Source organism: Dermacentor albipictus, unplaced genomic scaffold (genome assembly GCF_038994185.2).
Source record: "Dermacentor albipictus isolate Rhodes 1998 colony unplaced genomic scaffold, USDA_Dalb.pri_finalv2 scaffold_38, whole genome shotgun sequence".
Lineage (NCBI taxonomy): Eukaryota > Metazoa > Arthropoda > Arachnida > Ixodida > Ixodidae > Dermacentor > Dermacentor albipictus.
In genome coordinates, this window is record NW_027225592.1 from 302,910 (window position 1) to 320,505 (window position 17,596).

The following is a 17,596-nucleotide window of genomic DNA, read 5'->3' on the forward strand; positions in this document are numbered from 1 at the left end:
CACCGTAACTTCCCGCAAAGGTGATTACGTTTAGCGTACGTAAGGTGGCGAACGCTATTCTAAAACTGTAATGCCACTCGCGTTCAACTTTTCTTTCATTATTTCCTCGAGTGACGGCTCGCCGCGATGATGGCTTATCTTCGGAACCATTTACGCGTGATATGAGTTAGCTAACGTGGAAAATAAGATTAAGAGAAACAGCGTCCTTGATCAAACCATGTAATAACCGTTAAACCCATAAGCAATATGAATGTCACGCGTTACCTCGTTTGTTTTTTCTCGAATTGTACAGCACTTTTCATGCAAAATTATGAACTCGAAACAAGAGTCGCAAGGAGTTGAAAAATTAAGCGATCTACTAAAGGAGAGAGCCGAGCCAACACCCAAACAGGAAGGAAAAAACGAAAAAAACTAATTTAGCCATTGCTTGTGAAACTATTTATGAATAGACACCTTTTTATTTAAGGAAAGAAGTAGCTAAAACGTCACCGGCAATGGAGAAGGAGTCCGCATGTTTCGAATGGCGCTCCTACTGTTATCAGTCTAACCGCTTGACGTAGCCGCTTCTCTGCTATGCTTATGTGGGTACTTTTCTAGTATTCATTGGTAGGCGGAGTACGTCTAGAACCGCAGCGTCGTGCGCTCTGCGCGGCTGTACGGGACTGGCAGCCACGCATCCTAACGCAGCTTCCCAAGTGACAATACGAGTCGGTTTTGGTACTTAACTTGGTAAGCAGTAAACGAGGGATCCAAAAGAACTGATTGTTCCACAAATATGTATTTCTTCCAGACGTAAATAAAGAAACGCTACTAGAAATCGTTATTTTGCACTTTGCTCGTTTACTTGTGCTTTGTATTGTTCTGCGCTTGCGCTTCTTTCCTGCGCGAGTACATTTTATTTGTTTCCTTATTTGGTATACGCCTGGATCTCACAGGCGCATACCTGTGAGATAAATCTTGTTTTATTTATCTTTTGCGGGACTACGCGTTTTATTGGTGAACGGTGGGCATTATTCTCATTTACACTAGTATAGGTACCCCCTCCCCCTCTAACTTGCACAGAAATGTTACCTTGGGTTAAGATAAGATGTCTGTGCATACACCCCTTCTTGCCCATTTCCTTATTTCTGCCTTGATACTACTCGCGACCGGAAAACTCAAGAATCTGGTTAGAATTGCGGTTTGCTGGGCCAGTTGGCGCATGGTGACAGAATAGAGGGATCCAGAAAGCATGGACGCGAGCACAAGACTCGCACAGAACAACGCGTCGTCCTGTGCGTTTCTTTCCTTATGCTCGCGTCCTTACTTGCTCAAACCCCTATTCTGAAGAATCTGATTGGGCGATCCAAGCTACCTGCCACTCACTTTACTCGAAATCGCTTCCGTAGCTGCGATACATGAAGTACACGTATGTCCAATTCCAATTACACCATTCTTTGCGGTCGCGTTGTCAATATAAGAACAGACGAAAGGTTCAACGAAACGTCGACGCGTAGAAAAGACAAGGTCGACGTACATGGTGGGTAAAAATATTATTTGTTGTATTTGTCTCTATTCTCCCTTTTTATTCATATTTCACTGAATTCGTATTTTTTTCGTATACTTCACACACGATGACGTTGTCGTCTTTTTTTTGTCTTGTCGATCGACCAAGATTTTTTTTTATACCCGGGCTGATCCCAGAGGTCGTGCAATCTATGGAGCAATGTGGTTAACGTTTGACTATATTGGCGCTACTTACGCCCATTTCACCGACTCCGCGACTAACTATCACTTGTGGACACCGCCGAAGCCGCTTTCCAGACCCGATTGCTTCGTGTGAACTCTGGTTAATCCAAGAGAACTCGTCCCATTTCCCAAAAGTGTGTTGTATGGCGGCTTTGCCCCAACATTTCATTATGTAAAGTCACCGGAACTTGTAAAGTACCGCAATCCATTTCCACCGCACCCTTCACAGGGCTATAGTGCAATGTGCTTACTTTTCGAATACATTGGGGCTAATAACACTCGTAAAATTAAGTTGCCGACTTTGCAGCTAATTCTCGCTTCTTGTATCGTTAAGGCCTACATTTTGATACCTCTTGTGGCTCTCCCCAACGTTGCTGAGGTACGAAAGCACCACTTTTTTTAAAGTGGTCAGGCATGTGAAGGCGGTGAACGGTGTGAAGGAACTGTGCCGTTAGTTTAGCCGCTCGAGGCAGCGCCCTGCAACATGTGGCCAACGAGGCTATTTGCCACGGGCACGCTTGTTCCCGTTCATAAAGATGACGAGACCTCGCCCCTCCTACTGTCTAGTTAGTGACGAAGCGGCACTTATTAACGCACCCCTCCAACCTGACCATCTCGCCATTGTTGCTATGGATGGATGGATGGATGTTATGAGCGTCCCCTTTTCGGCACCTGTCACACGCCACCTTTGTGAAGTAAAGCCCCTTGATAATTTGAAAGTAGCGATACTCTCCTCCTCACGGCGCTTTCCTCCTCGATTCACCTCGCCCGCTGGCTGCGCACGGCGCGCTTTTCCTCCTGGGCTCCCGCGGACGGGCCGCAGGATTCCATTGGGGCGTGTTATTTTGGGCCAGTTGCACGCCCCAGTGGGGTTGAAAATTTTGAGAAATGCTAACAGCATCGATAATGCTGGAGGCAACGTTTATGAGGAGGTTGGTTCTTTCTTGAAGCCGTATGAACGGGGTATACCGATGTAAAGGGAGCTTTGAGGCGAGTTCTATACTCCTGACAATTTTTCTGCCACATGATCAGATTATTTACTTCGTGCGTCTGGTCTAGTATTGCTTGTGACACATCCCTTTGTGTGTGCTTGTTAAGCGAAAGCCTTAGACCTCTGTTTCAAGGTGCTGTTCTGAGCTACAGAAAATATCACGTGACCGAAGGCGGGAAGGTAAGCAAAGCATGTGCAGCCGTGTATAAGAGATTATTAATGATTAGCAAAGTAATGATTGATTAATGATGGGATTATGATGAATTCGGGGGTATTAAGATGGATTAAGGTGGATTAAAGTCGATCAAGGGGCATTAGGGTGAATGAAGGTGGGTTAGGGTGCATGAAGGAGGACTAGGTTGGATTAAGGTCGATGAAGGTAGGTTAGCGTGGATGAAGGTGCGCTTAGGTGCATTAAGGGCGAATATAGTGGATTAGGGTGGATTAAGAAGGATTAAAGTGCATTATCCTGTAATATGTGGAAAGAGAGAAATAAAGATTATTATATTAAGGAGGATTATGGTGGGCTAGGGTGAATTAAAGTGAATGAAGAGGGATTGGGGTTGATTAAGGAGGATTAGGGTGGACCAAGGTAGATGAATGTGGATTCGGGTGGATTAAGGTGAATTAAGGCCGATAATAGTGGATTAGGGTGGAATAATGTGATTAAGGAAGCATTAGGGTTTATTAAGGAGGATTAAAGTCTATTAAGGAGGGTTAGAATAGATTAGGGTCGATGAAGGTGGCTTAGGTTGCATTAAGGAGGACTTTCGTGGAATATGGTCGATTAAAGTGAATGACGGAGGGTTAAGGTCGATGAATGTGGATTCGGTAGATTAATGTGCATTAGGAGGATTATGGTAGACTAATCAATCTTAATACTCAATGAGCCCTAATTCACCTTAGTCCACTCTAATCCACTTTAATGCTCCGTCATACACCTTAATTAATCCAGCCTAATACTCCCAACTCACCTTAATACAATCTGATCAATCTACATCGCCCCTAATGCACCTTAGCCTACCCTATACGGTCTTAATCATCCTTTATCAACCCTCATCCATCATAATCCGCCTTAATCTTCCTTCATTCCCCTTACTCCTTATTTATGCACCTTAATCCATCGTAATCCTTCTTAATAGTCCGAATCTACCGTAATACACGCTAATCCACCTCTATCAAACCTAATCCAGCTCCATTGTCCTTAATCCACCTTCATCACCCTAATCCGTCCTAATCGGCCTTAATCCTCCTTTATCAACCTTAATTCACCTTAATTCACAATAATCAACCTTAACCTTCCTTTATCCACCTTATTCCTCCCTAATCCACGTTCATGCACCCTAATCGGTCTTAATACCCTTTCATCAACCTTTCACCTTAATCCACCATAATCCGCCTTAATCCTCCTCCACCCACCCTAATCTTTATCCATGCATCTTATTCCTTAATGCACTCTAATCCACCCTAATTTTTTTCTATACACTCTAATCAACCTTAATCCTCCCTAATTCACCTTATGTCAATCACTAATGATTAACTTGGGTAATCATTCTCTTTGCAGGCGTGGACATGCTTTGGGTCACCTCTGGCCTTCCTTGGGTCACGTGATACTTCCAGTTCCCAACGCGACCTTGAAACAGAGATCCAAAGGCTTCGCTTTAAAACTTAAAAAAAAACTCACTGTTGACTATCTAACGCTCATCATCTGCAATACCACGGGTATACTTGCCACTAATTTTTTCAGGGCGCAAAGCAGAATCTATAATGCAGCACTTCCGACTGAATGACAACACTTAGCGACGACATGCGAGGTGATGGAGCCACCCCAGAATATTAAGCATACTGAGGGCAACCGCAGCAAAAACGCTGGTGAGCAGGCCGGAAGAATGAAAAAAAATGCAGCATTACAGGATGCTTTGCTACGAGCTCTAAGAAGGACGCCTCAGCTCGCAAACAACACTGTTGTCGGAACAAAGTTCTTTCGGCCAATGTCATGCAGCCACTGCTTCCTGCGCAAGCCGTCACGCTTTCCTAGTGCTCTAATAAAGACGGCATAACCATCTTCAGGCTTCTTGCTGCAGTTATATGCTCAACAGCCCGGCATAGCGCTAGGACATAGAGCAGGAAACGGCGTACAACGTTCGCTACGCCGAGCTAAAGTGCAGAGCCAGTCGTGCTCAGGAGGAAAATGGCGCGAACGAAAAAGAAAAACACAAGCAAAACTCAAGATGCGCGCGTTTTTAAGGGCAACAGCAGGGAGACCAATCGTCTTGCAGAAAAACGGGGGCAAAACTGGTCGCCGCGGAGGAAAGCGCAAGGGGCGAAGAGGAGGCGAGGAGGTCGCGCGGCGGCGGTAGGGTTCAAAGACTGTCGCTACTTTCAAATTATCCAGGGTCTTTATTGTGAGCTGGCCCTAGGTATCCCGCAGACAGAGGCGAAAGTGAGAGCGGAGCCGTAGGCAGGGCGCTGCGGCGGTCGCCGCTCCATCTGATGGAAACCTATTGTTAAGGGAGGAATAATATATAAATGTATATATGTGTGTGTGTGTATGTATGTGTGTGTATGTGTCTGTGTGTGTGTGTGTATGTGTGTGTGTGTATGTGTGTGTGTGTGTGTGTGTGTGTGTGTGTGAGTGTATATGTATATGTGTGAGTGTATATGTATATGTGTGAGTGTATATGTATATGTATGTGTATATGTGTGTGTGTGTGTATGTGTGTGTATATATGTATGTGTGTATATGTATGTGTATATGTGAGTGAGTGTGTGTATATGTGAGTGTGAGAGTGAGAGAGTGATTGTGTATATGTGAATGTGAGAGTGAGGGTGAGAGTGATTGTGAGAGTGAGGGTGAGAGTGAGTGTGAGAGTGAGAGAGAGAGTGTGTGTGAGAGAGAGAGTGTGTGTGAGAGAGAGAGTGTGTGTGTGAGAGAGAGTGTGTGTGAGAGCGAGAGAGTGTGTGTGTGTGAGAGCGAGAGAGTGTGTGTGTGTGAGAGCGAGAGAGTGTGTGTGTGTGAGAGCGAGAGAGTGTGTGTGTGTGAGAGCGAGAGAGTGTGTGTGTGTAAGAGAGAGAGTGTGTGTGTGTAAGAGAGAGAGTGTGTATGTGAGAGAGAGAGTGTGTATGTGAGAGAGAGAGTGTGTGTGTGTGTGTGTGAGAGAGAGCGTGTGTGAAAGAGAGTGAGTGAAAGTGAGAGTGTGTGTGTGAGAGTGAGAGTGTGTGAGAATGAGTGTGTGTGTGAGAGTGAGTGTGTGTGTGAGAGTGAGTGTGTGTGTGAGAGTGAGTGTGTGTGTGAGAGTGAGAGTGTGTGTGTGAGAGTGAGAGTGTGTGCGTGTGAGAGAGAGTGAAAGTGTGTGCGTGTGAGAGAGTGAGAGTGTGTGTGTGAGAGAGTGAGAGTGTGTGTGTGTGTGTGTGCGTGCGCGTGTGCGTGCGCGCGCGAGAATATAGTCACTTAACTGCATCTTACTGAGTACACTGCGCTTTCAGTTTTGACAACACGGTCTTGCAGGGTCCTTTTGATAAACTGCACTATAGTCAAGTCAGTTAAGTGCACTCATGTTGTCAGGGCGCTGGCAAACTTCGATGCGTAGTGGGATGACTTTCTGTTGCCAGCGGGAGAAAGTGGCGTCAGCCCGTTTGCCAAGTTCACCATGCTAGCGAACAGGCTCCAGCCATCAGACCGCGTTGCCAGTGGACGCGACCAGTTTTTCATGTTCACCACCATGCTAGTGGACATGTGCCAGCTGTCAGATAGCGTTGCTGGTGAATGCCATCGGTTTGGCATTTTTACCGTGCTAGTCGGCAGGCACCAGCTGTCAGGAAGCGGTGCCTGTGAAGGCGCTCGAGCTGCCATTTTTTCCAACCTAGTGGCCAGGCGCTGGCTGTCGGGAAGCGTTGCTGGTGAAGGCGATCGATCTGTCGTTTTTTCCAGGCTAGTGGGCAGGCGCCGGCTGTCAGGAAGCGTCTCAGATGACTCAGGACTAAGGGGCGTAGATTCTTTGCTTGAGGCTTCCCGTTCTCTGCTGGTGCAAGGAGAATTCAGAGGGGCATTTAGTGCATCGCCTAAAAGGGATTTAAAGAGCTGGTAATGCGGTGAGGCGAGCCTTGGTAGAGTAACTGGAATGAGCAATAACGAATATGTTGAGCTCTCGTATCCTCAATGATTCTCCATACGAAACAAGTCGCTAAGTTAGAGATACTGATTCGGCTTCGTAGACGCACATACAAGAGACTGTGTTAAGTGACTACCGAATAATTTGCACCTCATGTAGTCCTTCCTCTTTCTGATGCCCCATGAAAGGACAGCGGAAATGTTTTTTCCACCAACTCGAATTTCTCAGGCGTGTGTGTGCGCGGCGAACTAGAAGGCTCCATGAAGTGAGTGTTGTCTAAGTGATACAGTTAAGTCCGTAAATCGGCGTTTACATACATGCTTGTCGGTACTTAGGCGACCTCCTCAAGTATGTGGGCTGTGAATAACAACTTGCGCATACTTAAATGCGCAGGTAAACACGTACGAGGCGGTTGTCATCAATCTACATTCTAGAAGGCTACGGCATCCAGTCGCTTTTAACCCTTCTTTAAGGGGCGTGCTTTGTCGTTGGTTAAAGTAAAGTGCCCTCACGCTGGTTGTGTCCCTTTTCAAAATTACTCTTTGGTAACTAATGCTTTAACATGTGCTGGTTGGTTGCTAGATTCTCGATTCATGTTTCCAGCGCAATATTGTCCCTTTTCGCCAAGCCCCTTCTTATTGTTACGCTGTACTGATGCCAAAATAAACATTGTCCTTCTCAACTAGTAGATAGCTATACGAATAAAGATAGTAGTTTTATCAGAATGTTTACAAGGCTATGGCCTTGTAAACATTCGCTTACTAGCTAAATTAAGAGGAAGGGTGTCACGCGTGCACAGGTTAACATGAACACACCTCGCTCGATGACCCCGAAAATTCGCTGTCAAAACGCTAGAGTGAGGAATCGTTGCAACAGCAGGAAGTGATTGACCTTCGTGCACCTCTCGCTTCAACGCGAACGAAACGTCGAAATCACAGCGCATATGACGCTACCGGCACTACGCGCACTTTGCAAACATCGCAGATCGCTTTGAAGATGAAGCCCGCGTGGGCGTGCACTTTGGCCACGTCATAGATCGCTTTCAAGGTACGGCGCCCGCTTGGCCGCGTCGTAAGCAGCAGCACCGGAGAATAAAAAGCGTTTAGATATTAACGCTCCCCCCCCCCCCTCCTTCCCGCTTTCGACTCACCGCCGTGCCTCGAGCGCGAACGGAGCGGGCGCGCTTCCGCTCCGCCCTCCTCGCTCGCGCACACAAGGTTGAGGCGCATTCACCGGCTCACCCTCACAAGCTTTCATTCGCTGCAGATAGAGCATATAGCGCACGGCGACGATTTTATCACCCTTGGACTGTACAGAGCCTCACGGTGACGCCGACGGCAGAAATGCGCCTGAAGTGTCCATATAATTGCTATCGCATTATTAAGTAACTGAGCTGACGCCTCAATCAATGGGCCAAAGCGTGGGTGACAGCGACGACACGTCTGTACCAACACACGAATGCTCGAAGCTGTACGTTTCGTGACAGTGAACAAGTGACACACGAGAGTACGTATTTGCTACAAGCTATTACAAAGTGCAAATGATCGACATTACAAGCATTGTGCGCAGCTAAAACAAATCTATGGCAACAGAGCCCACCCGCGAGCGATTAGGCAGAAAAACAATCAGATAGTGACCACATGGGAGGAACTTTGCTGAGTTCCTCCCATGTGGTCATTGATTCCTCCCAAGCCATTGATTCAAAGTGATTGTCAAACACAGAAGAGCCGAACACATTGATCCTGATTTAGGTAATAAATGGGAAGTCTGGATATCTTGGAATACATTTCTAGCTCAATTTTTAGTACAGGCACCTTATACGCTGCTCGCGATGTTTGGACAAGGCGTAATGAGTAGCGAAAGTGCTTACATGTCCTCTGAAGCTGTAACCAAAGCTTCGTGTCGTCCACACAGCCATTGTCTACGATATCAGCCGAAACGGAAGTTTGCCGAGCTGGAGCGGGCGTCACGCACATCCATTGTAATCACGAAGACAAAGGAGGCAGCTGAGGTAAGCAATGAACGCGTCACCACGTGATAATATATGACGGTGCGCACGAGATTGCCGAGAAAAGGGTAAATAAATGAGGCACCAAGTGATGACGCAGACACCACGAACGCTGGCGGAGGGCTAACATCCATCAGAATGGCGGCACATCTTGTGCGAAAAGGTGACGTATGCATTCGGGTCATTATAGCGCCTCTCTCATGAGATGTTTCCTTAGCCCGTTGTGACAAAAACATAAAACTGAACATATTCAAAGTAGCTAAGGTTTTGAAATATGTGAAAGAGTACCGGTAAGTTTTTATATGAATGTCACGGTAGAATACAGCCCTGCTATGAATGCTGTTTTAGTTTTAGAGTTTGAATTTGGTGCGGTTGGTGCAGCTACTGCTTGGAGTTTCTCGACTTGCGGAAACTGTTTAACGAAAGAGACGTGTTCGCTGCGCAAGCGACGGATAACAAAGGAATATCGTTGTACGATTCACGCGGCTCAAAAACAGTGAAGACAGTCATTGCAGTTACCTACTTGCGTGCGGTTCTCAAATGGTGTGAGCATCAGGTGTCCAGTAGTGTGAAAGGTCATGTTTGGTTCCTTAGAACAGCAGAAGTTGGTGAAAGTATTCACACATGTGCATGTTGATCTTTCTCGAGTGACCACGTTTGACCGCTTAACAAATGTTATCGCACAGCGCAGGACGCGCCTGCACGTATAGGAAGTTTCTGGAATGTTATCGATGCTTCTATCCGCTGTCTGTTGTCGCGGTACCTTGTGGTATCTGATTTCATCGCGTGACGTGAATGGTATAGAACTTTGTGGAAGACACGCGGGTGTCTGCGATTAGTCTGGAACATTCGACGACTGCTCTATAAAAACCGACGCGCTTGACCCGCTGATCAGATTTTCGACGATCGCCGACTGTGTTCGCCGCCATGGTTGTGATTTAAGTGTAGCCTGAGTTTGTGGGCACAGGTTCGCCCAATAAAAGCTAGTTTTGTCTTTCACAGTATTGCTACTGTGTTCTTTAACGTCACTAACACGTGACATCTGGTGGAGGTGCTTTTTGTTTATGTACCGGACGCCCCCGACAAGCCGTAATCTAAGCCCGGACCGCAAAGAGAACACCAACGCAGACCCGGAGCTAAAAGGCCTCGTCGAATATTTGGAACGGCACACCGACGGTGTCCCCAGGGCATTTAGGCGCGGATTATCTTCCTTCACGCTTCAAAATAATCTACTCGTGAAGAAGAACTCACCAGTCCGCGCCAACTACGTGCTTGTTGTTCCGTCGGCGCTGCGTCCAGAAGTACTGCGCGCCCTACATGACAATCCGACCGCCGGGCACCTCGGCTTCTCCCGGACGCTATCGAGGATACAAGAAAAGTATTACTGGCCGCGCCTAACCGCCGACGTTGCCCGTTACGTCAAGACATGCCGAGACTGTCAGCGACGCCAGACACCACCCACAAGGCCAGCCGGAATACTATAGCCGATCAGGCCTCCCTTGCCGACCTTTTCAGCAGATCGGCATGTACTTGTTGGGACCGTTTCCGACGTCAACGTCCGGAAATAAGTGGATCATCGTGGCGACAGACTACCTCACCCGCTTCGCTGAAACTAAAGCTCTGCCGAAATGCAGCGCAGCCAAAGTGGCATCATTTTTCGTCAAAAGCATTCTGCTGCGACATGGCACCCCAGAAGTCCTCATCACCGACAGAGGAACGGCCTTTACAGCGGAGCTCACCCAACCCATTCTTCAGTACAGTCAGACAAGGCACAGGAGGACAACTGCCTACCACCCACAGACGAACGGTCTTATGGAGCACCTGAATAAAACCCTCGCCGACATGCTAGCAATGTACGTCGTCGTCGAACACAAGACCTGGGATGCCATCCTGCCATACGTAACCTTCGCTTACAACACGGCGGTACAAGAAAAAACACAGATCACGCCATTTAAGCTGGTTTACGGCAGGAACCCGACGACGCTGAGGAGTAGAATCTTGACGTCGCTACCTATCTCCAGCGCGCCGAAGAAGCCAGACAGCTCGCCCACCTACGCAACAAGAACCAGCAGCGTACCGACAGCCGACACTACAACCTCTGACGACGCTTTGTCGAGTACCGTGTTTGGGTATGGACCCCGATACGCCGACGAGGACTTAGTGAGAAACTATTGCGACGCTATTTCGGACCCTACAAGGTCACCCGACGTGTTGGCGAACTGGACTATGAGGCTGTGCCAGAGGGAATTTCGCAGTCACAGCGGCGGCGCGCACGATCTGAAGTGGTCCACGTAGTGCGTCTTAAACCCTTTTACGCACGCTGACGAACTCCCTTATTCTGTTATTTCTTTGCTGCGGGTGTTTTCGTTTATTACTTTCGTTTGTTTGCAGCATCGGGTCGATGCTTTTTAAGAGGGGGTATTGACACGTGTACATGTTGATCTTTCTCGGGTGACCACGTTTCACCGCTTAACAAATGTTATCGCACAGCGCAGGACGCGCCAGCATGTAAGTAAGTTTCTGGAATGTTATCGATGCTTCTATCCGTTTTGTGTCGTCACCGCACCTTGTGGTATCTGATTTCATAGCGCGAAGCGAATGGTATAAAACTTTGTGGAAGACAGGCGGGTCCCAGCGATTTGTCTGAAACATTCGACGACTGCTGTATAAAAGCCGACGCGCTTGACCCGCTGATCAGATTTTCGACGATCGCCGACTGTGTTCGCCGCCATCGTTGTGCTTTAAGTGTAGCCTGTCTTTGTGGGTACAGGTTCGCCCAATAAAAGGTAGTTTTGTCTTTCACAGTATTGCTACTGTGTTCTTTAACGTCACTAACATGGGACAGTATTGTGAAAGAGATGAAGTCAGGAAAGAAGGTGCCAATGACCCAGCAGCACTAGGCAGCCTTCATACCCACACATAGGAGAGTGTATATGCAGGTTCCCTAACCAGAACCATATTGAAGTACTACCGGTGGTGGTGGTGGAGCTGTGCCGTATTCGTGGCGTGTAAAAGGGAAGTAGTGCACAAGATATCAGCCTCGTGTTGCAGTTGCTATATTTGTCGTCTACCAGAAGGTGCTCCGATGATAAGCTGAGAGACCAACACAAGCATATAGAAGTCACAGCAGGGCCAGAACATATTCTCGATCACAGCCGAAGATGTCCGCGTAACCCGTGTTTGATAACATACGTTTCCCAAGCTAGCTCAAATCAGGACCTAGCACAATGGTCTTCGGCACATTGAGTTTGAAACTACAAAGTGAGAACTGCATTAGTTCTGCTTCTGCTCGCGTTACAAAGAAAGAAACGGAGGACCTTAAAGGATGAGTGCCACGCATGCTCAGCAATAGTGCAGTTTTATTATGGTAGCAGCTTTATGTAGCGGTGTGATGTTAATTTCAGTGCAGCTAGCGTTTGTGAAGTCTGTGTCTTCATTTCACGAAACGCTTAAATCGCACTGATAACATGAACCAAGAACTGACAAGGGCCAGCGCTATTTTCACTCGGTCTCTATCATCGTCCCTTCCTCATGTTTCGCGCTGTTGTGGTAGTCTCAATGAAACAACTAGCCAAGCAAGCAACCATAATGAACCAAGGATGCAGTCGAAACAACAAGGCTAGGCTATTATCACACACATACTGCATGTATTTGGCTTCAGCTCAAAGCGCTTGCTCTGTTAACATACTCAACTTTTTTTTTCGGAAATAAAATGAAGGAGTTCAACTCACGTGGTAGTGTCGGATTTCAGCCGCAGTAGAATCTTACGTTTCATAGGTGAGGATCCATTTCGTCTCTGCTGAAACAGAGCAGGAGACAACAAAGGCGATTGAAGATTAAGTGAACAAAAGACCAGTGGTCACCGTGAAGTCCAGAAAAACGAAACTTCATTTAAAACACAGCTCCTGCATAAGCAGCTTTAAAATTCCAACAGAGCCCACATCCCGATGAATGCCGACATTCACTCAATTAACATTGAAGAAATGTAGCGGCAAATCGTATTGCCAACGCCGGAACGTGTAACGCATAAGGTGTTTGTGACCACGCTCCTGTCTTGCGCGTCCCGCTAGATACGCAGCGCTATCTAGCATCGCAGCCGCAAAGTCCGCGCGTGTGTGAAAGACACCGTTGTCAAAATATGCTTGGATTGCACCCAGTACCCGAGAAAGTGAAAAAAAATTAAATTATGGGGTTTTACGTGCCAAAACCACTTTCTGATTATGAGGCGCGCCGTAGTGGAGGACTCCGGAAATTTCGAACACCTGGGGTTCATTAACGTGTACCTATATCTAAGTACACAGGTGTTTTCGCATTTCGCCTCCATCGAAATGCGGCCGCCGTGGCCGGGATCCGATCCCGCGACCTGGTGCTCCGACCCGAGAAAGTTCAAAGGATCTTATTGTCATTGAAAAGCGTCACATACCAAGTGACCAAAGTGTGCGTCAAAGAGGTACATTGAAAAGCGCACATGCGCAGTGTCACATACCGAGTGACCCAAGCTACTTCGACGGTTGGTTCTGAGCCCGGTTCCCTCAGCACAGCAGGCCGATGGACTACAAATTAGACCATAGTCTACCAGTGATCCAGGTTGGCGGGAAGGCAATTGGAGACAGATAGCCCATGCAAAGTTTAGGAAGAATCCTAAGAGTGCTAATCGTATAAAGATGTGGCATAAACTATCTAAGATCGTCAGTCAGCGACAGCTTTCTTGTGTAACCTCTTTCACATCCCCATGCCATCCGTGAATCAAAGTACTATGGACAACACAGTCTAAACAGCAATTGGCAATCACACTGCCAACCACAATGGCATATGATACCACGATAGCATTTTGCCTTGTGATCACAACACCCAGGTGGAAACTTTGTCTGAAGCCCCTGCTACCCGTAATGTCCTGGGTGCAACTCCGTTTCAATGGCTGTGAATCAAGTGGCCATGGTCAATTTGGAGTGTCTCCTGCGGCTAGGGCGCTATCGATTTAGTCTATCAGGGCTACATGCATCATGATTCACCTCAGCGCACTCATTCTAGGGGACTGACCAGAATCGTCACATACCATTATCACATAATGATTGCAGAACGTGTCTGTCCGAGCACATACCCAATGGTGCATACTCCATGACACAGGTAATTAGACTACTAGGTCAGACTGTCGCTAGTAGTAAGTATACGCATTCGCGCACATCCCCAATGTCCCAGTTGCCTGCGCGAGAAGACTGAAGCCAGCACAAACCTAGAGGCCCAAGCTCATTCGCTTATCATAAACGGTCGGAAACATACGGACAGCAAAAAAGGGGAAGGAACGAAAGAAAGCTATCGCGCTAGAGAGCAAAGGCTATAGGTCCTTTATTGTGCTAGACGACGCTGTGACGATATCATTTACCACCCCAGCGTCACCGACACCTGCAGTTGGGGACATCAAGATAATAAGGAGATATTAAAAGCGAGAAGGACTTAAGTTTCATCGTTCGCCATAGCGTCGTGTGCCGTGCTTTGCTGTGTGTCACTGACAATGTTCGGATTCTCACTCCTATGGAAAGTACGCCGAGTCATGTTGAGCATGGGCGCTTTGATATTTTCACATCTCGTGCGTTGTGATACGCAACACTAGTGTGTCACGCTGCTTGGCGTCCCACACAGCGATCGCTAGGTTGGCTTTGTCCTGACGCTGCGGTAAACTATGGCAAACTTCAGCGCAAGGTGCTTTTGGACGAGCACAGTAAAAAGATAAGCATATAAACTAAACTTGTGAAAGTCTTCTAGGCCCATTGCAAGGGGGGTCGCAACCATGCAAGAATGGTTGCGCTGCTCACATGTTTATGCTTGGCACCAGTATACTGCTGCATGTTCGCCGAGTGCTGTCTCTAACAAAAAACAATTGCAATGCTTGCACGGAATCATTAGACCAATGGCAAAACACTGGTTGCGAATGTACTGCTACCAAATGGGGCGTGAGAACTATCGTCGGAGTTTAGCCCAGAAACCGAAGCATTCACGGCGATAGCAAAGTACTGGAGAACTACGCGAAGTAGGGTACGTAGTTTGTCGGCCGCATAAATTGCAATAAACCTTCCCGTACTAATAATCAGTGACAGGTGCACACATAGAGCGAGCCGGGATGGCTGGTGGCTTCATGTGCGATGTCTTTCTGCACGCCGTCTTGGAGGCCTAGTGCTAGAGTCTGAAGTTTTGGAGACGAGTTTAGGCGATAGGCTGCACGAAGCATTCGCTAACCGTTACCGGCGCTCTTCGTCACACAATCGTTGTAGCAACGAGTGCACGTCGTCATCCACATATATGTTCAAGTGTGCCCATGCGCGGGTGAAATATGGTTATTGTTTAATTTGTATGCGAGTTTTACTGCAAATTATTCGACTGATAAAACCATGAACGTTACTTCGGGTTGTTGTCTAGTAGTTTGATATTGCTGTCAATAAGGGTGGGCTAGTATTCTAAGTTTAGAATAAGAAAGGAACATTAGCACTGAATATTCGAATTTATGTACGAAGAACAACTATTCGGTACTTTCGAATAATCGAAACTAACGAAACATTTCGCACTGTGGCACCGAAAATCTGGTTACTCTTTTTTTCTTGCTAAATAAGGTATCGTAAATTATCAGAAGCAGCACAATGACAACACTTTTTAAAGCAATGCAGACACGAAATGGCTAATGCAAGGTATTTCTAGGTTTAATGGCGCAAGCTTCTATTGAAAATCCCAGCATTGCCCATCATGAATTTTATGCTGGGCATGATGGAAAATTTGCTGGGCATGATGGAAAACATGGTGGTTATGGTGGAATTCATCGTGGGTATAATGGGTGGATGGTGGGTACAGTGGTAGATGGTGGGATGTATTGGTGGGATACATACTGGGTGACTTGTCTCAATGGTGGGCGGGCTGGGTGAATGGTGGGTGTAGTGGGTGGATGGTGGGATGACTACTGGGTGACCTGTGTAAATGGTGGGTGAATGCTGGGCGTGCTGGGAGGATGGTGGGTACATACTGGGTGAACTGTGGGTGAATGATGGATGTGCTGGGTGAATACTGCATGTACGTACTGGGTGAAATGTAAATGGTGTGCATGCTGGGTGAATGGTGGGTGTACTCGGTGGTTCGTGAAACACATGGTGAAGAAAAATTTTGCTTTATAGTACGATTTCTACAGCTTGATTGCTATGATATTTCAACCACACTAGAGGCATTTTACTGTCAAGCAGGAACAGGGCACTTATCGAAGAAGGCAAAATTAGTCACAATGTGACGTCATGTCCCACTTTGAAAACACAACCTGATGAATATTTAATTAAAAATTGAGAGACCTCTTTAAGAAAATGTAAATTTCTTAGTAAAAAAAGTATAAAAAAATATTTCCTCAACCGGGATTCGAACTTGGGACCTTAGGGTCACGAGCCTAGCATCTTACCACTGCACCACGACGCTTTTTTTTTATTTCCAGCTTGGCTACAAGCCTCAAAAGTGTTTGTGATCATAGATCACACTCGTTATATATGTGTCAAAGTATCAAGCATTGACACCACAGCTTCATCACAGATGGTTGTGAAGGTACGTGACGTGTACTGCACCACGACGCTGTTACGTTTTAGCGTGCATTTTGGCTATGTCAACAGTAGAAACCGCTGTCTGCGTTTCTGTTTACATTTGTATTTTAAAAGCCAAGATGCGGGTTCCCTCCACCGCGTCAGCTGCCGCATCTCTAGAAGAGCACAAGTGTTGTTACCATCGACAGGTAGTACATCGTGGAGTGATAGAACATCGCTTTTGCTGTACGATATGCATATTGAATAAGAAATTCGGAAATAGACAACGGTGACCGGGGACATAGTTAGGGTTGTTACTGCTAATTTCGACAGTTGTCTCTCGCTCTTTACACTTTTGAGCGCGCACATAATTCGTGTGCTCAACGCAAAATAGCTACATAAACACTCGTGGATGAGTCTTCATTCTGACAGCATACTGGCTTCTCACGGCAGCGCTGTACCAGATTAATGAGACTCGAGCGAGACAGGTTTTCACGCAACTTTGTGGAACAACCGAAAACTTCTTTTCCGCTTCGCATAAGCTTGTGCAATAATTCTGGGAAATTAACTAATGTGACAGTGTAACCGCACATATAAGTCCACAGGCTTGTGTGCCACATCTTAGCAAATAAAACGGATACGCAGCCATTCCCGCAGATGGTATGATTTTGATCAGCGGCAGATTTTGAGGAGGCGGGTAGGTGCCGCGTCGTCACGGCACAATTATAACAATTGGCCACGTCGACTTTAATACCGGTGTCGGTGCTATCAGCATTGCCGGCTTGAGAGAAGCACGGTTGAATACCGCGCAAGAGAAAAGTACAGTGCACACCACCGATGCGAAACTGACAAACAATTTTAAAGGGCAGCGACGGAAAGCGCTTCTGTTGCGACATCAGGACTCTTGGCCGTCGCGACCGGATGTTTCTGTTGCGACGTCAGAATTGCTGTCGTAATGTCAGAGTCGCTGTCATGATAGAAAGCTGTTGTTCCGACTTCAGAACTCTTGTTGTCGCGACAGAACGTTTCTGTTGCGACTTCAGAGATCTTGGTCTTCGCGACAGAATGCTTCTGTTGCGACATCAGACTTTCTGTCGTAACGTCAGGAATGTCTGTCAACTACGGAAACGTGAGGAACTTCTGTCGTACAACAGAAATTTCTCTAGTTGCGACATGAATTCCTGTTGTCTTTTTCAACTGGTACCTTGTGGAT

The 17,596-nt window shown here is 47.0% G+C and overlaps 1 protein-coding gene across 11 annotated transcripts in view; it reads right to left on the reverse strand.

Annotated features, from left to right (window-relative positions):
• Positions 1-17,596, reverse strand: part of LOC135916939 (uncharacterized) — a 210,965-nt gene that overhangs the window by 34,822 nt on the left and 158,547 nt on the right. For 2 of the 11 annotated variants that reach the window (XM_065450380.1, XM_065450377.1), the window contains 2 exons: positions 12,571-12,635; positions 6,510-6,738 (listed from right to left, as the gene is read on the reverse strand). In XM_065450380.1, coding sequence (XP_065306452.1) covers positions 6,510-6,738; positions 12,571-12,635 — 294 coding nt within the window. Of the gene's footprint in view, positions 1-6,509; positions 6,742-12,570; positions 12,639-17,596 lie in introns of all 11 variants that reach the window. The other 9 variants (XM_065450378.1, XM_065450375.1, XM_065450383.1 and 6 more) reach the window with 6 other exon arrangements.